The sequence below is a fragment of the Triticum dicoccoides genome, chromosome 7B, assembly GCF_002162155.2.
Source record: "Triticum dicoccoides isolate Atlit2015 ecotype Zavitan chromosome 7B, WEW_v2.0, whole genome shotgun sequence".
Lineage (NCBI taxonomy): Eukaryota > Viridiplantae > Streptophyta > Magnoliopsida > Poales > Poaceae > Triticum > Triticum dicoccoides.
In genome coordinates this window covers 5,308,472-5,331,312 of record NC_041393.1, presented here as the reverse complement: position 1 = coordinate 5,331,312, position 22,841 = coordinate 5,308,472, and the positions used below count along the sequence as shown (strand labels likewise).

Below are 22,841 nucleotides of genomic sequence, written 5' to 3'. Positions count from 1 at the left end.
ATGGTGCGCGTTGTCCTCTCGTGCTGCTGCTGCTGGGTGGCGGAGGTAGAGGGTGGACAGGGTGGGCCATGGCCCACCCTGGGATTTTTTGCATAGTTTTATAGCATAGGAAAAATGGTAAAAAATATTACGAAAAATATATTTTTATGAACAATTCTATTGTTGGCCCACCCTGGTTCATTGTGCTAGATCCGCTACTGGCTGCTGCTGCCGCCTGGTGGCTGCGCTTGCGGCGGCCGGCGGCGGTGGATCGGGGCCACGGACTCCAAGGTACAACGCCATCTTCAACCTGGGCGACTTGACACTAGTAGAAAAAGAATTTTTAGTACCGGTTCGTAAGGACCTTTAGTACCGGTTCTGGAACCGGTACTAAAGAGTGAGAACTAAAGCCCCCCCCCCCCTCTTTAGTCCCGGTTCAACACGAACCGGGACCAAAGGCCCGCCACGTGGCACGAGGCGCGCCGTGGTCTGGGGGACCTTTAGTCCCGGTTGGTAAGGATTTTTTTTTTGAAATAAAGCAAAAACAGCCCGTCTACTGGGCCGGCACGGCCTACATACGACTAGAAACCCAATCTCTAGTTGGGCCAGGATGCAGGCCCGTACAGCCCAGTAGGCCCCACAGGGCAGAAGACTTGCAATAGGCCCACAAAGGCCTGCTTAGAGAGGAGCTCGACACGGTAGCCGCGGCGGGGCTTATAAACCGGTGCGAGCTCCTCTCAACTAGCGAGGTGGGACTAAACATTGTGCACTGCGGGTGGCAGCGCACCACCTTTAGTACCAGTGGGTGACTCCAACCGGTACTAAAGACCCCCCTAGTACCGGTTGGAGCCACCAACCTGTACTAAAGGCCACCACATCTTTAGTACCGGTTCGTGGCACGAACCGATACTAAAGGTTCGCCACGTACCGGTATTAATGAGCGCCGCCCGTCTGGCCGTTGGAACCGGCATTAATGGTCACATTAGTGCCGGTTCAATTGCAAACCGGGATTAATAAATTTCACATTAGACCTTTTTTCTACTAGTGCGACGTCGGACACCGGCGACATCTGCCCCCGAGGCCGGCACGAGCCGGCCAGCGTGCTGGGCATCTTCGCCCGCATCCCCTACGGCATCACCTACTTCGGCAAGCCCAGCTGCCGCTGCTGCGACGGCCGCCTCAACGTCGACTTCCTTGGTAACGACATCGTCACGATCGACGTCACTGCTACGACGTATTGCTGTGGTTAGTCTAACTGCATGCATGTCTGCGCCGCAGCGCAAGCGCTCGGGCTGCCGCTCCTCCCGCCGTCCAAGGCGCGCGGCGAGGACTTCCGGCGAGGCGCCAACATGGCCATGATCGGCGGCACCGCGCGCGACTACAGCGGCACCAGCATGTTCACCGGCTACGGCGTGCACCTCGACGGCTCCATGGACAGCCAGATGGAGGCTCTCCGCCGACTACTGCCTTGCATCTGCGGGACACGGCAGAGTATATACTCCCTCCGTCCGGAAATACTTGTCAGACAAATGGATGTATCTAAATGTATTTTAGTTGTAGATACATCTATTTTTATCCATTTCTCCGACAAGTATTTTGGGACGGAGGGAGTACATATCATATCGATCCATCATACAAATCATTCGATCGATCGGTGCAATAACAATTAAAAACTTAAGTTTAATTTTCTTCATGTGTCTGTATATACTCCCTCCGTTCCGAATTACTTGTCGCACGTATGGATGTATCTAGATGTATTTTAGTTCTAGATACATCCATTTCAGCGACAAGTAATTTGGAACGGAGGGAGTAGGTTGCAAGGAGTATTTGGCCAAGTCCCTGTTTGTGTTTCAGCTGGGGGAGAACGACTACAAAATCCAGCTGGTGAATGGGTCCACGCTACACGAGGCAAGAAAGAGCATACCCAGCATAGTCAACACCATCACATCCGGCGTAGAGGTGACCGTAAACCCAAAACTTACCTGAACATGCACATGTCCTACTAATCATGATACTCACGCACATTACATTCTCACATGTTTCTCAACGTACGCCGAGGGCATCCTTTAAGCGCGGCGCGGCCATGCATACCGATAATTCAAACAAATATATAGTTGGGTAAAATTGGACCGTACTCTAAAAAGGGTATATGAAGCACGAAAAGTAACCCACGAATGGAGAAGTTACAAGTGTATATGTGCCAAGGAACAAACAAAACATCCACTTGGTGCAGCTTGTACCTAACCTACTTATCTTCCAAACTAACATGTCGTGCAGAAATTAATCACTCTCGGCGCAGTTGACATCATGGTGTCGAATGTTGCTCCGATGGGGTGCTACCCGCTATACCTGAACTTCTTCGAGAGCTCCGACAAGGGTGACTACGACGAGTACGGGTGCCTGAGAAACCACAACGCCTTGTTTGATAGGCACAACTCTTTCCTCAAGAACGGGCTCAGAAAGCTTCAAAAGAAGCATCAACACACAAGGATCATGCATGCCGACCTCGCGAGCCAGATCTACCAAATGGTACAGGATCCCAAAAAGTTTGGTAAGTTTCATTCGAGAATTGTGTGTGTGAAAAGAGTGTTTTATTCTTTTATTAAAACGGAAACTGGTTAGGGTATGTACAATGGTGTTAAATTAGTGATGACATGTATGATAATTTTCATGACGTGGACATTATCTTAGTTAAGAGATGATCTCTTACAAAGTAAGATAAGACATTATCTTACAAGATTTCTTCTCTTACTCACATGTTTTCTATTTTATTCTTAATCACTCCACAATCTCAGGATCTCATAATTAACATTAATTTTAAACATAATACTAAGAGATAATCAATTGTATAAGTTGTTTTATTGACTTATCTATATGACATAGAATACATCAGAAAAGACAACCTTGTCAACCACTAGACATGAACTTAGGAACTTCAACCAAAAAAAAAAAGAAGCTCTAACCTTGCAACTCAATTGACCGCCACCAGACCATTTCCACTTTTGTGTAGTTCAGTTAACCTTTTGGCTTTAGTTTAATTTCACATATTTTGTGTAAGTACACCTTTTTAGTGTAATTAAATTGCTCCGAAATCCAAACAAAAAAATAACCGGTTGTTTTCAATGGTTTTCAAATATTAGGCTGAAAGTAAAACCGCGAATCTAAATATGCCACCCAATTTTCAGTTTGATCTATTTCTTTCATGCAGGCTTTGGGATTGGGACCATACTTATGGGATGTTGCGGAAAGGCCAATGCGCCAAATGGATTTGATCTGCTCGCAATGTGTGGGATGGATGGCTCCAGCGTCTGCCATGACCCGGGGAGCCACCTAACCTGGGACGGTATGCACCTTAGCGACGCTGCCAACAAACATATCGCCGAGGGTTGGCTAAGTGGCACGTACTGCCGCCCACCGATTCTGTGGTGAAGCTCCTTGCCAAATTGTGAACATAGATACATGTACATATGGGCGAACTTTTATAGAACTATGCGCACATGTATTATAGAAACTAGATGATACCCCGCACGTTGTTGTGGGAATATTTTGTAATATATTTCATGAGAATTGGTTGTATAAAACATGATATATAGAGTAATAAGATGAGAACTAAAACTGAAAAAAAATGATTTGTGGTGTTTGGTTATTGTATAATATAAATATTATAATAGTATATAAATTCTCATGCATGTTTGCATGTTGAGGTAGCATTTTATTATGAATTGTTGCATGTTGTGGTGGGCCTTTCTCCATGCATGTTGAAAGATGAGGTGGCATACTTGCATGTTGAGAGAAATAGGTTAGTGGGGGCTAGCTATTTAGATATAGAAGATATACTAATATGTGCCCCCAAATTTGAAATAATATTGAAAATATGTTGTATTTTTTGTGGGGTTACATGCATCTTTTATTTTTAAAGTATTAAGAATATTGTTGTATTTCATGAAGTATTAAGAATAGAGTTGTATTTATATGTGCCATAGATGTTGTGCAGATTCTAATCAAAAGGGCACACCATGTTGGATTGATTAAAGGGATAGTGGCTAATCTTATTTAGCTTCTTTTTTTACAATGTTACAATGTGCAGCAGACAATGTTTTTCTCTTGAAGCTTATTTTATGTATGTTTGAACATCTGTGTGGCCTAAAAACTTTTTTTTTCATAAAAGTGAGGTTTTCTATTTTGGTGAGATACAGAACAATATAGATGATTACTTGCATACTTTCACTAGTGGGAAAGGGTTGCCTTTGCAAACTCTAGTACATAGAAAAAGGTTATGCAATAAAGATGGGAAATTCACAGAGAAAAAAAGATGAAGTTTCTGAATTATGGAGGAAGATTTTAGTTATTTTGAAGCACTTTATGGGTAATGCTTGTATATGATATATATATATATAAGTTTGAATTACCAAAAGGAGCTCATTACATAATGGATTTTTGTAGAAAATTGTTGATATGCATGGCAACGTACTGAACTAATGATGGGAGAAAAAACCACCGGTCATATGATCTGATTTGTGTATCATAGATGGCCTATTGGCTTTTGTTTGGAAGGACCACCACGATGATGACTCCGATGACATGGGTGATGACGACGGCAGAGGCCCCGCCGTCCTGGGAGGCCCTAAATATGAGGTTACGGTTCGTAGTATTTCTTTTAGGTTTTTAAATATTTTAATTGAACTTGTTAAATATCGACCGGTTTGAATGTAAATATATCGAACTTGCTTCAATGTGTACAAGTTTGTCGATTATGACTTTGCAGCTTTCGGTTGCGCCTTAAAGATACGCCAAAAACATTATATGGATCACCATGGCTTCAGCTTCCTGCAGTTGACTGTATATGTTCAGAGAGGTAAACTGCACGTAAGTACGTGTTTAGAACTAGCCATGGAATGGTTTTGTTGTTCACGGTCTCTATCGGATGCCCTTAGGCAGTGATGCTCCATGATGGTTTAACTACTACTCGTAGTACAAATGAGCCCCCTGTGTGCTTCACCTAAACTGACACGGTTTACGATGTTTGTCTCTTTGTTAGTAACTTACCAGTTGAAACATGTAAAATGACCTTCAGAGGTAGAGTACCTACCAACCATGGAGAAAAACTGACAAGGGGGTGGACTTGGAGACATAGTAGACTGAAGGTGTGATATGTGTTTCTCACTTGGAGGTGCTAGAATCTAAAAGATGGGAACTGTTTTAGAAGGAGATGCCGAAAGGAGGAGTAAGCACACAACCACAGCACAATTGGCAACCAGCTGGGAAGGAACTTTATTTCCATGTTAATGCATAGGAAAATTAGCCTGCATCAAGCCTCATATGCTAAGCAAAAAACGCTGCAATGTAACACCACTGTCATGTCATCAGACCAAGGCAAACATGAAACACAGGGTACAGAGGTCCGTGACTGCCAACCGAAGATCAATACTTCAGTACTGTACTACTGTAAGTAGTATACTAACTTGGACACATAGCTAATCATGAAACAAGAGTCGACAGGGCGGATATCCAAACACTGAAAACAAACCTCAACGGTGTCTTGCATGCACAGACCACAGGAACAGGACATAGATAACTTCCAAGGCAATTTGCGTCGCACGCACCTGTTGCGGCTTCATTACTTTGCCCAAGGAAATTTCATAAGGGAAAAAAGCTCGCCAAGAGAAAATTCAGACCCTCTCTTGTAACGTCCTTCAAGATCAGAATAGCCAGTGACCAGCATTAAGGAGATTTCACCTGCCCGTTTCACATTCGCCATTTTGGAATGCACCTCCTCCGCCGCCAAAGTGGAGCCAGCGGACAATAGGATCACCACCTGCTTGAGCATCAACGCACTCTCGACGAAGTATTTGAGGAAGGCGAGCTCACTTCGACCCCCTTGGAAATCATGGAAAATCAGCCGCTTGATGCGCGAACGGATGCATTCTATGGCACCAGAGTCGTGCCAGAACTTTTGGTTGAGCTTGCCAGTGGATTGATCAGGCTGTCCAGACTGAAAAAAATCACATCAGTTAAATGCACATGAAGTTCTTCATCAGCTATATTGATAGAAATTAGCAATACAGTACGGGATGATAATGGGCAGATGCACACGAAAGCTGAAAGAGGGCCTCACCTTGATGTACAGCGTCTCGACATTAGGAAAGCATCCGAGGACACTGGGAATCATCTTGGCATCATTGCGCACTCCGAAACGCACCTCCAAAGCCAGGACTGTCACACTTGTCACCATGGTTCTTGGGCTCACCCTTGTACCAGCCTGCAAATGCAATTCACATTGCAACCAAATTATTAAGAGAGGAAAACCCCACAAATGGAGAGTTTACAGTCTCCGAACAAATGGAAATATCAACGAGGCACCTTGATGATTGTGTTGCCGACCTCCAGGACGTGATTCCGCGTGTCCAACTGCAGGTATGCCAACAATTGCAGCTTGGGGGCATGGCCAATCTTGACCTTGGTGCAGCCGGCCTCAGGGGTCAAACCTTCCAAATTGATGAGGCGCTCAAGGAGCGGGGCGTTCACCACGAAGATCTCCTCCAAGAAGGACCCGATGATCGGCACGCACCGGAGGCTTTGGCTGACAAGGCGCAGCCGGAGCGTGAACAGGTTCCCTTCGAGGCAGAGCGTCTCTAGCACCGGGCTCCTGTCGAGCATGAAGTCCAGATCCCGGCTCTCCACGGCGACGCTGTAGAGCCCGAGCTCGCGGAGGTTGGGGAAAGAGACGCCCGGCGGGAGGCCGGCGGTGCTGGGGAACCTCCAGAAGCAGAGGTGGAGGCGGGTGAGGGTGGCCGTGCGCAGGAACGTGGCGGGGAGGACGACGTCGAGCGGGCGCCGGCTGTTGACGAGGACGAGCTCCTGCACGGCCTTGGCGGCGAGGAACTGGAGCCAGGGCGCGAGCAGGTGGCGGGACTCCTCCGTGCAGCTGCCGGTGAGGTGGACGCAGCGGAAGGGCCCCGGGTGCGCCTCGAGGACGCGGGACAGGGGGGCGGGGGCGGCCGGGGAGGGGGAGAGATCCGCGTCGGCGAGGACGAGCGGGGCGGACCGCCAGACCCCGCGCCAGCGGCGGGAGAGCGCGGCGGTGCGCGCGGCGTCCTTGACGGGGAGAAGGGAGACGATGCCGCGGAGGAGCGCGTCGGGGAGGCGGCTGACGCGGTCGACGGCGTCGCCGGAGGGGAGGGCGGAGAGGCGGGCGGCGGCGGAGACGGGCGGGTCCGGGAGGGTGTGGTGGGTGCAGAAGAGCAGGCGGGCCAAGATCTCGTCCGCCTCGTCTGGGTCGCGCCCGGGGTGCAGGAGCTCGGCCAGCAGCGCGGCCCCTAGGGTGCCCTGGGCTGTCGCCGGCGGCGGCATCCCCTCGGCGGCGACGAGGGTTTCGAGCGGCGCGCGCGGTGGAATGGAATGGAGCGGGGACGGCGGAACGGAACACAAGGGGAATTGTAACTGGCCCCCTCTCATCTGCCGCCCTCCAATGCAGATCCAACGCTTCACATTGGCCCAAGGGAAAACAAGCCACAACAGCTACAGAAAAGCACAAGCATAGAAACACAGCGACATGCCACTTGAACAAATCTGTAGCAGCGACATGGCACAGAAACAACGGCTACAGAAATGCGCAACAAATTTGTAGCAGCGTTGTCTCCGACGTCATGGTAGAGCAGGGAGGGTTTCTCGTCCAGGAGTACGCACAGACGGTTGTCTACGCAAGTAACAGCGGGAAGATGGTGCATCTTTTTCTGGGATTGTGATTGGAGGCTGACATTTCTGGTTTCCTCCTCCGGCGTCATAGTTGTGCCGGATGTCAGTTCTGGAGTTCGATGACGTGTCCGGGGACATGTTGCCCCGCTCTGATTCTTTCAACGGCAATGATTTTGCTTCGAGCAAACTACTTCGAAGGTCCGTAAAGCTGTTGATCAGCAATGGAACCGCGTCGAGCTCGAGTGAAGATGTGATTTGTCTCCTTTTCATTAGTGGAGAGGGACATGCGCTGGTTTTTTGCATACGATTATCCTATCTTTTCAGTCCTGTAATATTGATATTTATGTGGCTTGTAACTGAACCTTTATTTATTAATGAGACACGTATTATCATGCAAAAAAAATGCACAAACTGGACAAATTTGTAGCATAGACACTGAAAATGTGTGGTATTAAAAATAATTTTTGATGCTTCAAATTCTACAACTGAAAAATTGAACAACTACGAAACAAATTTGTAGCAAGTGGTACAACTGAACAAACAAATTTGTAGCAAGTGGTACAACTGAACAATTTTGCACGGAGTAGCACTTACACTGGATATGTTAGGCAAATCTGCTTGTACACTTAGCTACTCCCTCGTCCGGAAATACTTGTCGGGAAATGGATCAAAATAGATGTATCTAAAACTGAAATATGCCTAGATACATCCATTTGTCCGACAAGTATTTTCGGACGGAGGGAGTACAATTTCATCCAAATAATGAACTGGATGCACACATGAGCAATGAACTAAACATTCAGATCTTGTAGCAGCAAGCAGTACTATCCTCGCAAAAAAAAAAGAAGCAGTACTAGATTAGGCCAGTCTGCTTTTAGCAGCAAGCAGTACTGAACATTCAATCTAATAACCTTCTGGACACTACAGTTAGTTCTTGTTTCAGCTCTAAAACGCTTTGGCTCACGATCGGTTTGCCCTTTCCTTCTAATGCCATCGTTGGAACAAACAAATCTGCATGAAGTCGCCTTTCGATCAAATTTGCTTAAGTTGGTGCATCTTTTCCTCGCATCAAAACCTATGTGACCTCCATTTTCTACCCAAAACACACAAGCCTCATCTGAATCTCTGAATCTCATACCAACTTGAGGTATCCTTTTTGCTTTAGTTCACTGTTGTCCCTCGGATATTGTTTAAAGGGCAGATGAGAGGGGGTCAGTTACATCGAGGCAAGTCACTGGATCTCAGTCCACACCCTTCTTTGCTTCTGCTTGTCACCTTTAATTTTGTGTGTTTATTGTACACATCCTAACGTAGAGATAGTGTGCCTGCCACCTGCATGCATACGAGTTAAAGAGGGAAGCATGTGGCCTCTGATGTAGATCTGTGCAAGCAACAGCATTGATGCCATTGCAATTTTTTCTGTGATACTGGATCCCAATTAATCTTGCATATGTACCCATGCCGATTTTAATTGTCAAGATATGGCAGGCTCGACCTCTATACATGTTGAAAAAACACCCACGCCTTGAACGTATCCTAATGTCTGGAAGTTGGATAGGCTGGCCCTTATGTAAGGACTATATAACCCCTAATTTTCATGAAATACAAGATGCTCATTGAATGATAAGAAATCATATGGGTTGCGGAAGAGAATCACAACCATGCTTCACTAAATTTCTCGATAGATCACCCAAAGTTGTACGAACATACCGATTAGGGGCAACGAGGTTGGCAATGATCTTGTGTGCCCACATTATAGACGGATGGTCATGGATGGATCAATTATCACAGGCTTTGTGGTTGGCAGACACAGGGATAAATCAAATGCACATCTTTCTACCAGGTTCGATCCAATTGCTGCAGGGCCCATGGAGCCATGGCACCCGCAAGTGCTATATATACAGGTAAGACACGGCAAAGATATAGTACCTTGGCCATCATGAGCATAGGCATCGCCCTAGTTGCGGCGACCGCTCTCTTCTCACTAGTAGAAAAAGGGTCAAACGTGAAGCACATTAGTGCCGGTTTGTATTAGAGCCGGCACAAATGTATACATTAGTGCCGGTTCAAACGGCTAGCCGGGCCGCTCTCATTAGTACCGGTTCGTGCTTGGCTAACCTTTAGCACCCGTTCGTGGCACGAACCGGTACTAATGAGGATGGTGGCAGGATGCTGTCAGTCTGGGCCCCCTGTAGCACCTTTAGTACCGGTTCGTGCCACGAACCGGTACTATAGGTCCTCCTGCATATAAACCCTTCGTCCAGCTCGCTCTGTTCTTCCCCCTTTCCCCTCTCCTCTCCTCTCTGTTCTTCCTCTTCTCCCCTCGAGCTCATCACACATTTTGCCCAAAATTTGTCAAGATTTGAAGGCCCCCATCCATTCAAGTGATCACAAAGGTTAGCAACTTTGTCCTTTCATCTCTCATTGCTAGATTAGCTCTTGCAATGCTTTATATAGTTATTAATTTGTGAGTTTAGTAATTTGGGAGAAAATATATATATATGTGCTAGTATTTGATTTATATGCAATTTGAGGTCAAAATAACACTTAGTTTGCATATGTAGGTGTGGTTTACTTAGTGCCTTCTAAATCTCCGTCGTAACCACCGTCGATCGCCCGCACCGTCCCGTCGCCGGCACCACCTTGTGGTGAGCCTCTTGTTCATGAAATTTTATATAAAAAATTGATGTTTGTGTGATTTGGATATATAGTTACTCGTATAATAATTATCTTACCCGTACGTTGTTTGTTATACATAGTGCCATGGTTTTGATATCCGTCCCCGTTGGCCCTCGTCCTTGTTATGATTCGGATGTGGTATATTCTCTTTTAAAACTATTTGTTGCATTTCGTGTTTATGACAAATTATGCCCATCAAGTTGACATAGATATTTTTATCTAGGAGGTATGTGAACCAGAAATTCCACCGACCCTATTGTCGAGAGGTTAAATTTAGTTGAAAGAGAAAACGAGTACTTGAAAGAAAAATTGAAAAGAATTGAGGGGGAGAAGATGGAATTGGAGTTGCATGTTGCCGATGTCGTCGATGATCACAAGATCAAGATGGAGAAAATGCGCTTGAAGATTAGAAAGGTTAGAAAATATGCCATCGATAGTGAGGCTTGGTATCATTATGCTGTTGGATCAATTGTTACCTTAGTTGCGATCTTGATCGCATTTGTTGTTGCATTTAAATGCTTTAGCTAGAGAGTTATTTGTTTGTTGCATTTAAGTGTTGTATGAACTTTATGTATGAACTTGTATTAATTTGGTCTATTCGGTGTTGTGTAATGAAGATGAACCGGCAATGGATGTACGATGACCGATGCTCTCCCCAGTTCATTGAGGGCGTGCATACTTTTCTGCTTGCGGCTGAGGCAAACAAGCGGGCGGATGATTTTATGCCTTGTCCATGTGCTGGCTGTAAGAATGGTCGCAATTACTCTACGTCAAGAACCATTCACGTCCACCTGTTTGAGTCCGGTTTCATGCCCCACTATAATGTTTGGACCAAGCACGGAGAAAGAGGGGTTATGATGGAAGACAATGAAGAAGAACAGGACGACGACAGCTATCCTGGCCATGGGTTCCCTGAATACGATGATACAACAATGGGGGAAGAAGCTGAGCCGGTAATGCGGGAAGAATCTGAAGAAGAGGCATCAGATGAGCCCGTTGATGATCTAGGTCGGGCCATTGCCGATGCAAAGAGAAACTGCGCAAGTGATTTGGAGAAGAAGAAGTTGCAGCGCATGTTAGAGGATCACAAAAAATTGTTGTACCCGAATTGCGTAGGTGACAAGAAAAAGCTGGGCACCACACTGGAATTGCTGCAATAGAAGGCAGAGAATGGTGTATCTGACAAGGGATTTGGAAAGTTGCTGGTAATGATAAAGGATATGCTTCCAAAGGACAACGAATTGCCCGAGAGTACGTACGAAGCAAAGAAGGCTGTCTGCCCTCTAGGGTTAGAGGTGCAGAAGATACATGCATGCCCTAATGATTGCATCCTCTACCGCGGTGAGTACGAGGATTTGAACGCTTGCCTGGTATGTGGTGCATTGCGCTATAAGATCAGCCGCGATGAGCATGGTGATGTCGAGGGCGAGCGCCCCAGGAAGAAGATTCCTGCCAAGGTGATGTGATATTATCCTATAATACCATGGTTGAAATGTTTGTTCCAAAACAAAGAGCATGCCAAGGCGATGCGATGGCACAGAGAAGACCGTAAGAAAGACGGAAAGTTGAGAGTACCCGCTGACGGGTCGCAGTGGAGAAAAATCGAAAGAAAGTACGGGAAGGAGTTTGCAGATGACGCAAGGAGCGTATGGTTTGGTCTAAGCGCAGATGGCATTAATCCTTTTAGGGAGCAGAGCAGCAACCATAGCACCTAGCTTGTGACTCTATGTTTGTATAACCTTCCTCCTTGGTTGTGCATGAAGCGGAAGTTCATTATGATGCCAGTGCTCATCCAAGGCCCTAAGCAACCCGGCAACGACATTGATGTGTACCTAAGGCCATTAGTTGAAGAACTCTTACAACTGTGGAATGGAACAGGTGTACGTGCGTGGGATGAGCACATGGGGGAAGAATTTGACCTAAAGGCGTTGCTGTTCGTGACCATCAATGATTGGCCAGCTCTCAGTAACCTATCAGGACAGACAAACAAGGGATACCGCGGATGCATGCACTGTTTGGATGATACCGACGGTATATATTTGAATAGTTGTAAGAAGAATGTGTACCTGGGACATCGTCGATTTCTTCCGAGCAGGCATCCCGTAAGAAAGAAAGGCAAGCATTTCAAAGGTGAGGCGGATCACCGGATGAAGCCTTGCCACCGTACTGGTGCTGATGTACATGATATGGTCAAGGATTTAAAGGTGATATTTTGAAAGGGTCCTGGCGGACAACCTATTCCGAAGGACGCTAACGGACGCGCACCCATGTGGAAGAAGAAATCTATATTTTGGGACCTGCCATATTGGAAAGACCTAGAGGTCCGCTCCGCAATCGATGTGATGCACGTGATGAAGAATCTTTGCGTGACCCTGCTTGGCTTCTTGGGCGTGTATGGGAAGACAAAATATACACCTGAGGCACGGGAGGACCAGCAATGTATGCACGGAGAAGACGACATACATCAGGGTCATGCAAGCTACGCTCTTATCAAAGAAGAGAAGGAAATCTTCTTTGAATGTCTGCTCAGTATTAAGGTACCGTCTGGCTTCTCGTGGAATATAAAGGGAATAATAAATATGGCAGAGAAAAAGTTCCTGAACCTAAAGTCTCATGACTGCCATGTGATTATGACACAATTGCTTCCGGTTGCATTGAAGGGGCTTCTACCGGAAAACGTTCGATTAGCCATTGTGAAGCTATGTGCATTTCTCAATGCAATCTCTCAGAAGGTAATCGATCCAGAAATCATACCAAGGTTACAGAATGATTTGGTGCAATGTCTTGTCAGTTTCGAGTTGGTGTTCCCACCATCCTTCTTCAACATCATGACGCACGTCCTAGTTCACCTATGCGAAGAGATTAACATTTTGGGTCCTGTATTTCTACACAATATGTTCCCCTTTGAGAGGTTCATGGGAGTCTTAAAGAAATATGTTCATAACCGTGCTAGGCCAGAAGGAAGCATCTCGAAGGGCCATCAAAATGAGGAGGTCATTGAGTTTTGTATTGACTTTATTCCTGACCTTAAGCCAATTGGTGTTCCTGAATCGTGACATAAGGGCAGACTGGATGGAAAAGGCACGCTAGGAGGGGAACAAATAATATGTATGGACGGACATTCTCTCACTGAAGCACACTACACAGTTCTACAGAATTTCGCCTTGGTGGCTCCGTATATGGATGAACACAAGAATTTGCTACGCTCCAAACACCCGGAGCGGTCTGATGACTGGATTGCACGTGAACAAACCAGGAGTTTCGCCAGCTGGTTGCAGACATGTACCATGCATCACACCTCTATTGAAGATGACCTATACTTGCTGTCCCAGTTACCATCTTCGAATATAATGACTTTCAAAGGGTACGAGATAAATGGTAATACATTTTACACGATCGCCCAAGATAAGAAGAGCACCAACCAAAACAGTGGTGTCCGCTTTGATGCAGAAACCAAGACGGGAAAGGAAACATATTATGGTTATATACAGGACATATGGGAACTTGACTATCGACGTGGTTTAAAGGTCCCTTTGTTTCGGTGCAAATGGGTCAATATGACACGAGGCGGGGTAACGGAAGACCCGTAGTACGGAATGACAACAGTGGATCTCAACAATCTTGCGTATGCAGACGAACCATTCGTCCTAGCCAATGATGTGGCACAGGTTTTCTATGTGAAGGACATGTCTACCAAGCCAAGAAAAAGAAAAGATAAGGAAGCGAATGCATCGTACGATGAGCCAAAGCGGCACATAGTTCTTTCTGGAAAGAGAAACATCGTGGGAGTGAATGACAAGATAGACAAGTCAGAAGATTATGAAAAGTTTGATGAAATTGCTCCATTCACAATGAATATTGACCCGAGCATCCCGTTAAATGGTGAAGATTTTCCATGGTTACGGCGCAAAGGGACACACGCGAAGAAAAAGTTTCACACCCAAAGATCTGGGATGTGATCGGCTTCACTATCATCACTTTCTTCTGTGTTTCACACCCAGAGGGGAATCTCTGTAATAGTTAGGGTAGTTATGTGTTTTGGCATTTGAAACGTGAAGAAATTTTATGTGCAAACAAATTCTTTCATGCCTTTACTGATTTTTAAAGTTAAGTTATTCACAAACTAGTGATTCACACTAATTTCAAATAATTCAAAATTTAAACTATTCAAATTTGAAAACTACGGGCACTAACAGAAAGTTTGTACCTAAAGAGGTTGTGTGAGCCTCCGGTCAGGCTATGGCTCCACCATCACCATTTAATGCCGGTTCGTACCACGAACCGGTACTAATGAGGTTGTGTCAGGTAAGGCTGGGGCCCCACGAGCACCTTTAGTACCGGTTCATGGATGAACCAGACGTAAGCTATTTTTTAGTCCCACCTCGCGAAGTGAGAGGGACTAGGAGCGGTTTATAAGCCCTGAGTGCAGAGACGATGAAAAACTATAGCTGAAAAGAAAAAACTATAGCTGAAAAGAAAAAATAGCAGAAAAGAAGAAAAACTATAGCTGAAAAGAAAAAACTATATAAAAAATATTCACACTAATTTCAAATAATTCAAAATTTAAACTATTCAAATTTGAAAACTACGGGCACTAATAGGAAGTTTGTAATCTTTTGTACCTAAAGCAAAAATATTCACAAAGAAACTCTAAATACACAAAAAAACACAAAAAAATAAAGCAAAAAAAGCAAAAAAAAATAAGAAAAAAAAGCCCACCTACTGGGCCAAAGCGGCCTGCATACGACTAGCGACACAACCTTTTGTTGGGCCAGGATGCAGGCCCGCAAAGGCCCAGTAGGCCCACTGGGCGAAGAGGACAGGTAGGCCTGGTTAGGAGAGGAGCTCGAGAGTGCTACCGCACTGGGGCTTATAAACCAGTGCGGTAGCCCCTCGACTAGCAAGGTGGGACTAAACTTGCCGCACCTCACCTGCGCCAGCGCACCCCCTTTAGTACCGGGTCGTGGCACAAACCGGTATTAAAGGGGGGCCTTTAGTACCGGTTTGTGCCACCACCCGGTAATAAAGGGGGTCGCTTCCCGCCGCTTGGCCTGGCCAAAACAGGCCTTTAGTACCGGTTGGTGGCTCCAACCGGTACTAAAGGTGCCTTCTATATATACAAGACTTACGAAAATTTCAGTTTCCCTCTGTTTGTTCCTCTGTTCCGTCGTCTCCGTCGCCGTCGCCGCCGCCCTCGATCGTCTCCGTCGCCTCCCCCATCCTCGTCGCCGCCCTCGTCTCCGTCGCCGCCCCGGGCCCGTCCCCGTCGCGCCGTCCCCGTCCCCGTCGCGCCGTCCCCGCCGTCGCCGCCCCGGCCGTCGCCTCGCCGTCGCCTCGCCATCGCCTCACCGTCGCCGTCGCCCGCTGTGAGCCCTCCGGCCCCGAGCCCGTACACACACACACACAAGCATGTTTAATTAGTTTAGATAATTAGTCTTTAATTAGTTTAGATTATTTAGATTATTATTTTGTATGTTTAATTAGTTTAGATAATTAGTGTTTAATTAGTACACACACACACGTATTTTGTATGTTTAATTAGTTTAGATTATTTAGATTATTATTTTTTCACTATTATATATGTATGAATGCATGTTAGATGGATATAATTAGTGTTTAATTAGTATGGAAATTTTTTATATAATGTTGTTTTTCAGTTTTTTAATGGATGTATAGAAGTTGTGTTTTCTGTTTTTAGTGTTAGATGCTTAATTAGTATGAAATAGTATATAGATTTTTGACATATGCAATGATAGCATAATTAGTGTTATATAGAAATGTTAGAAATTTTAGTTATCAAAATTCAATCATTAAAAAAAGTTACTTTTTGCGGGCATATAGCTAGTATTTGTTCTCGACGATGCCCGACCCGCATCCTCGCTGTCGATCCGTCCACGACGACGTCCAGCCGACCCATGTCCGGGACTGGGCTCCGCCGGGCTGGCACTGGGAGGTGCTGCCTGGAGGGGCGCGCCACTTGATGAGGAACCCGGCCCCGGGTCCCGTCGTCGACCCTGATCTTGTTTGGTGGCGTTCGCGTGGGCCAGTTTCGGTGCGGAGGGACCCGGCCCCGCCGGAGGTGGTACGTCGACGTGTCAGGGAGGAGGACGAGCACGTCCATCGCTACATGGTTGCGTTAGAGGGCGGCAGGTTCTCCAATACCTGGCAGTATCTTCAGGGATCTCACTTCAGCTATGATCCTGTGAGGGTTCCTTCTCTTTGGGTGTCCACCGCCCGCGCCGCAGGAACCGCGAGTGTCCTAGATTCTTCTGTAGTATTCGATCTTTAATTAGCTACCTAGCCAGTGATGTACTATTCAATATTATATATTATTCAAGACGATGTATTCAAGATTATATCTATTATTCTAGACGATGTATTCGAGATTATATTTATTATTCGAGACGATGTAATTTGAATACTAAATTGTTTTATATTTCTTTTGGATTAGTTAAATAAAAGCTATGGCAGACAATACCGACAGAGAGGGAGAACAGACCATGTTCGATATGATACGCGGGCCAGATGATGATCAGAATAAAGAAGATTATGACGGCTCCGAATTTCTAAACAACACCGGAGAGGGTGATATGATATTAGATCGCGACGACCGAATTGATGAAGTCATGAACTACGGTTATGACGATGACGAAGAACATGTTGATCCTGAAACAACAAAGACCGGCAAGGTATATATATTTATATAAGCAGGTATCTGGTGATCATCACATGTTTTAAACGACTTGCAGATATATTAACGAATCGATCTTTGTTCTTTCAGCCATCCGGATCAAGCAAATCTTCAGCCAAAAGGACGAAACGAGGCCCGAACAAAAAGTTGAAGGAGGGCGTAAAGTACAATATCGAGGCAGTCAAACCTAATGGCGAACCATTAGCGCCTAAGAAGATTGCGGACAAGTTCGTTCGTCAGTGCGGAGTTCTTGTGAAGGACCAACTCCCGATCTCCCTTCAAGAATGGAGAGAGCCAGCAAAAGACAAAAGACAAAAAGACAAAGAGGACGCTGCTCCACGTCCAGATGTTACTTTTGTCGACAAGAATCAAAAAGATCTGCTTTGGGATACTCTCATGGAACATTTCACCCTACCAGATCATTTCACAGAAGCAGATGTGCAGAAAGTCAAGGACGTTGCTCTTAGGAAGATGGCGGTTGCATTCAAGAACCACAAGAATTGTGAATGGGACAAGTATGTCAAGGGAGGAAGGAAGACTCCAGTATTCGAGGGAACACTAGAGAACCAACGTGCTCATTGGGACGATTTCGTGAAATTCAAGGATTCGGAATTAGCTAAGGAACGGTCGAGAATAAACAAGAAGAATGCTGAAAAAAATGATAAGTTCCATAAGTTGGGGCCATGTGGCTATGCGGTGGCAATGCCTAAGTGGGATAAGTCTGAGAAAGAGATGGAGGATGCAGGTGTCACTCCGGTTACTAAGAGCTGGCCCCCAGGTGCAGGACTTGGTTCTATGCGCATGGGGGGGAGTTGGACCCGAAGACAGGAAATGTTTCAACGAAGGCAAGTCTGAAGGGAGTCGACGATGCGATACTTGTTGCAATAGAAGAGGCACGATCGGGGGTGTTACAGCCCAACAGAGAGAACGACGAGCTTACGCGTGCCCCGGGAAATCCTGAACACCCGGGAAGAACACGAGGCATGGGCGCTATTCCATGGTATGAGGGGTTTTCAGACTGGAACAACAACTACAGAACCCGTGCGAGAAAGAAGATTGCGGAGGAGAAGAAGAGGAAGATGGAGGAGGAGCAGAGGAAGCGGGACTATGAACGCCTTCAAGGCCTAGAAGCAAGTCAACGGAATTGGCAGTCAAATTCCAGCGACATCAGGAGCAGATCGACTCACTTACCCAGCAAAGGGGGTCTCAGCAGCTGCAGCAGCTAGCGGATGATCCAGCATTGGATAGCACCGGCCCATCCATGCCGAGAAGCAGCGTGGGTTCGGCCGCCCAGGACGACGCAATACTGGGTAGATACCCCGTGGATGACATCACGGAGAACACTAACTGTGAGCTACACGTCAAAATGAAGAACATATCCATGAAGGTGGCGGACGCCGTTGCTTTTACAAATCCCCCCGAGGCAACCTTCCATTGCAACCCGATTCCAGCGGGCTATGCTCGTGTCTTGGTTGATGAGGTGGTGGACCCACCATATTCGGAGCTACAGCTTGACATTCCTGGAGGTGACGGCGAACGCTTTCTCGGAGAGGCCAAACATCGTATCATCCTATGGAAAAAGGATCGCATCATCTTTCGAAGGCCACCGACACCGCGTCAGCCGACTCCTCGTCGAAGTCCGCCACCGAGTCAGCAGTCTCCCGCTCCTGCAAGTCCACCAAGTCCGGCAGAGTGTCAGGCCACTCCTCCTCCAAGTCCGGCAAAGTGTCAGGCCACTCCTCCTCCTCCAAGTCCGCCACAGCGTCAGACGTCCACTCCTCTTCCAAGTACGGCACAACCTCAGGCCACTCCTCCTCGTCCAACTCAGCCCCGTCAGCCGTCTCCGCCGCCTCAGCAATCGAAGAAGAGACACCCCGCAGCTATGGTGTGTAGCGGTACGAGTCGAGGTAGTACAGGAAGTACAGGCTGAGGCAAGCGATATAAATATGGTCCAAGCCTCACGCCTCTTCCGCAGAGGGCTTATGACAGGTCCGAGGAGGAAATCCCAGCCATATCGAAGGCCGAGGTGGAAGCCCATTTTGCACCGAAACCGCAACCGCCGCCAAGGGAGAAAGTGCCTGAGGAAACGATTAACCACTTCATTCGTATGGCTCAACCACCAGCTCCCAAGCCTGTTGACACAGACTATGAGCGCCACATCAGGAAGTTAAATCGAGCACGTCTACAAAAGGAGGCGAGCACGTCTACATCGGGATCGAGCAAACAAGAAGCAGCTGACAAAAAATGCGGGAAAACCATTCCCCAGCTGGGAGAACAGGCGGCGCAATCGATCCCCTCGCTTGTTGTGCCAACAACACGTGACAGTACGCGCGCCCAATATTATTGTGGGCAAACAGTGCACGTTCCCGAGGTGGGCAATGTGGTAATAACGGAGGAGCATATAATGCAGGCTGAAGTTCTCAACATCATTGTTTGACAACTCCTCGAGATCGAGCCCATGCCTGTGCTTAGAGAGGATGAAATAAAACGGAAATATGTCCGGGGCCAACCTTTGGTCGCGCCTGACAAGGTTAAGAACCTCCCAATGAGAATGTATGAATTGCATCAATGGTACATGAACATTACCAACATTTCAGATCGATTTCCCTCATGGTGAATGTCAAGGAGGAGCATTACTTCCATGAGAAAGCTCTGTCCGTTGAGTATTCTGAACTTTTTCAGTTATACAATCAAGACGCACTCGATAAATCTATCGTCAGTTGCTATTGTCTGTAAGTGATTTCTTTCTGTAATTTAAGTCTCAAGCTAGCTGTAGTGATCCTTTTGATCAATCATTACCTGTAATTATCCTCACTATATTCTTTTCTATGGTATTATGCAGGATGAAGATGTATGAAATGAGAAAAGGTGGACGCTTTGGCATTGGGTTCATTGACCCAAACACCGTTAATGAATACACATGGCTAATGAATCCACGCCAGCAAAAGGACGTAGAGGACAACATGCTAGAGTTCTTGAAGCGCCTCAAATACAATGAAGATATACTACTTCCTTACAACTTCTAGTGAGTCATACTGTCTTGTACTACAAATTCTCTGTTTTTGCCTACTAGCTAGCTACATGTTTTTGCTTATATATGCCCGCTGAATTAAGACATGCAAACGTGTGTGCATGCAGATTTCACTGGGTCTTGTGTATCATTAAAGTTGACGACGGAACAGTTGAAATACTGGACTCACTACTCAAAGCAAAAACTGACTATAACATCTTGTTTGGGATAGTCAACAGGTAATTTAATTCAATCATTATTAACTATATATCTCGGCCTATTTAGTTTGTCATTTCATGATATGAACTATTTAATAACCCCTTTATTCATTTTCTTTGTCGGCGGGGCAGGGCTTGGGCAAGGTTCATCAAGGTCACGGAAGGCGAATGGAAACCAAAGCTTAAATGGTTTCGATCCAAGGTAAGTAATTAAGTAGTACTAGCTAGCTAGCTAGCTGCCATCTCTTTAATTATCATGCTTGATTAATTATTATCTGATCAAATTCCATTCTCGTAAAGGCCCTGAAGCAGGCGCAGGGGACTGATCTGTGTGCATTCTGCGTTTGTGAGAACATTCGCATGATGGTGTCTGAAAGGAGCAGATCTCAAAGACAGGAATGGGTACGCTTGTCAGAACACTATTCATAATTTTTACACCATTATCGATATCTAGTCACAGAAACTAATACACATGCATATTGATCTCCTTCTTAACAGTTCAAAGAGGTGCGGGAGAAGCTCCTCGAAACGGAGCGCGTAGAAGCACTTCAAGAGGAAATAACAGGATTTTTGCTCGACCAGGTCATAAATCCGAAGGGAGAATACTATTACCCGCTACCGCCCCCATGAAAACCACTTCCAATTGTCATCGTGCTCCGAAGGCACCAATTAGGCTAATGCCACTGGCTCCGAAGGCAACATGCATATGTAGGAGAAATTGTATATAACTATACATGTGTGTATGTGTGAATTAATTAATATGGTGGTTTGTGAGACATTGATGATATATATATATATATATGCATGATTGGTTCTACTAGAAATTCTATATATATATATATATATATATATATATATATATATATATATATATATATATATATATATATATATGAAAATGGGTTCGTACTCCTAAGAGTACATACTCTTAGCCACTAGCCACGTGTTAATCTCTCCGTCCCCACGCATGCTCTTGGATTTTGGTCATGCAGCTGTCAATAATTTAATACTCCAAAAAACTACGCGTGCAGATTGAAAAGTTGTTACCGTGTTAATAGGGATAACTCATACTAATGCTTTATTTTTGTTGTTGGACTGGTAGTGCTACGTAGGCTCATATTCTGTTCCGACTTTATCTGGTAGATACTCATCTCATCAACCAGCATGCGATGGCGACGGCGGCGCCGACGATGACATGTGGCAGCCAGCATCTGATCCCGTGCTTTCGCCTGACGCTCAAGGTCGGCATACCCTCTGCGTCAGCCGGGAAGGAGCAGATGCTTCTCATGTCCGGCTACAATGACCACCAACTCCATGGGCGACAAGCTTCGCCCAAGATCTCCTGGTACGTACACTTATACATGCCTGAATTAATTGTGCTCTTTAGGTCCTATTAATTTATATGCATGCATGCAGGTTGCCCATCCTACATGATACTAAGACCACGGTAAATCATCAAAGCATTTTCAGCCCATGATGTAAATCGATCAGATTTTTAAGGCCGGTCTCCAGCAGCCACTTGCTTTTTCTCCGTGCATTGTGATTGGACTCCTATGAAACAACGCTAGAGCATCGATCGGTGTGATGGCTCACTTCATATAGTGGTACGATGTGCAGCTCCGGGGGTGCTCGATGGCGGCGGCTTGCGTGTTGGGATGGTATGATGCTCGCGACGCGGTTGCTGCACGATGCAAGACTCTGACGCATCTCTTCTTTGCGGCATGCATACTCAAGATATATATACTTATGTGTGTTCTGATCTAACAAACTTTGATATACATATCAATTGCAGTCTTGTTTGTTAGCTCCACGGATGAATACACGTCTCTGCGGATGAATATACTACTTGTCTTCTGATGCATATACACTCATTCAAAAGAAAGATTGTAGACTCTTTTTCTTTTTATCAAAATATTGTATACGCTGCACTCAAAATATTCAATGTATACTCCGTCGTAAAAAATCAGTGTGCACTCCTTAAACTATTTTAGTATATACTCATTACCATGCCGAGCAGTATATACTCATTCGAAAAAGTTCAGTACATGCTCCTTCACAAAACAGTGTATACTCCATAAAAATTGTATTGATGTATAAATATGCTTCAACCTCATATGTACGTAACCTACTTTTTCAGTAGGTATAACCGGATACACTTTAATGTTTTGTTGGAAAGTAGTATATACTCATAAAGTAGTATATACGTTTCTCCAATGAAGTATAGTCTCACTTGAAACAAGTAGTATATATACCTTTCTAGCATAAAACAAATAGTATATATCAGCAAAATGGAAAAATTCTCTCAGAAAATGTAGTATATGCTTCTTTGTGGAAAAAGCATATACTCTCACAACATAGATCTACACAACAGTATATATACTACAGGAGTATAGGTATGTCCCCATGCAAAAAAATAGAGTATAGGTATGCCCACACATAATAAAAATAGTGAATGCACACGTGCAAATAAAAAATACGTGTACATGTTCGGCAAGCAAGAGAGACGTGCCCCGGATCACTAATTTTTAGGAGATTGTTAATGCATGTAAGTATGGATAACTAACAAAAA

General features: G+C 45.6%; 3 protein-coding genes across 3 annotated transcripts; 2 read left to right on the top strand and 1 right to left on the bottom strand.

The window, feature by feature from the left end:
- Positions 1 to 1,328: 1,328 nt before the first annotated feature.
- Positions 1,329 to 3,408, top strand: LOC119336983 (GDSL esterase/lipase At1g28640-like). Its single transcript, XM_037609074.1, has 4 exons — positions 1,329 to 1,470; positions 1,793 to 1,938; positions 2,257 to 2,530; positions 3,188 to 3,408. Exons 1-4 carry the CDS (start codon positions 1,329 to 1,331, stop codon positions 3,406 to 3,408), a joined length of 783 nt encoding a protein of 260 aa, XP_037464971.1.
- Positions 3,409 to 5,321: 1,913 nt separating this feature from the next.
- On the bottom strand, positions 5,322 to 7,329 carry LOC119336982 (F-box/LRR-repeat protein 13-like). Its single transcript, XM_037609073.1, has 3 exons — positions 6,340 to 7,329; positions 6,095 to 6,238; positions 5,322 to 5,971 (listed from the first exon to the last, which is right to left on the bottom strand). The coding sequence occupies exons 1-3, from the start codon at positions 7,327 to 7,329 to the stop codon at positions 5,597 to 5,599; spliced, it is 1,509 nt and encodes a 502-aa protein (XP_037464970.1). The 3' UTR covers positions 5,322 to 5,596.
- Positions 7,330 to 21,414: 14,085 nt separating this feature from the next.
- Positions 21,415 to 22,129, top strand: LOC119336312. Its single transcript, XM_037608304.1, has 3 exons — positions 21,415 to 21,617; positions 21,689 to 21,719; positions 21,890 to 22,129. The coding sequence occupies exons 1-3, from the start codon at positions 21,442 to 21,444 to the stop codon at positions 22,034 to 22,036; spliced, it is 354 nt and encodes a 117-aa protein (XP_037464201.1). The 5' UTR covers positions 21,415 to 21,441; the 3' UTR covers positions 22,037 to 22,129.
- Positions 22,130 to 22,841: the final 712 nt, after the last annotated feature.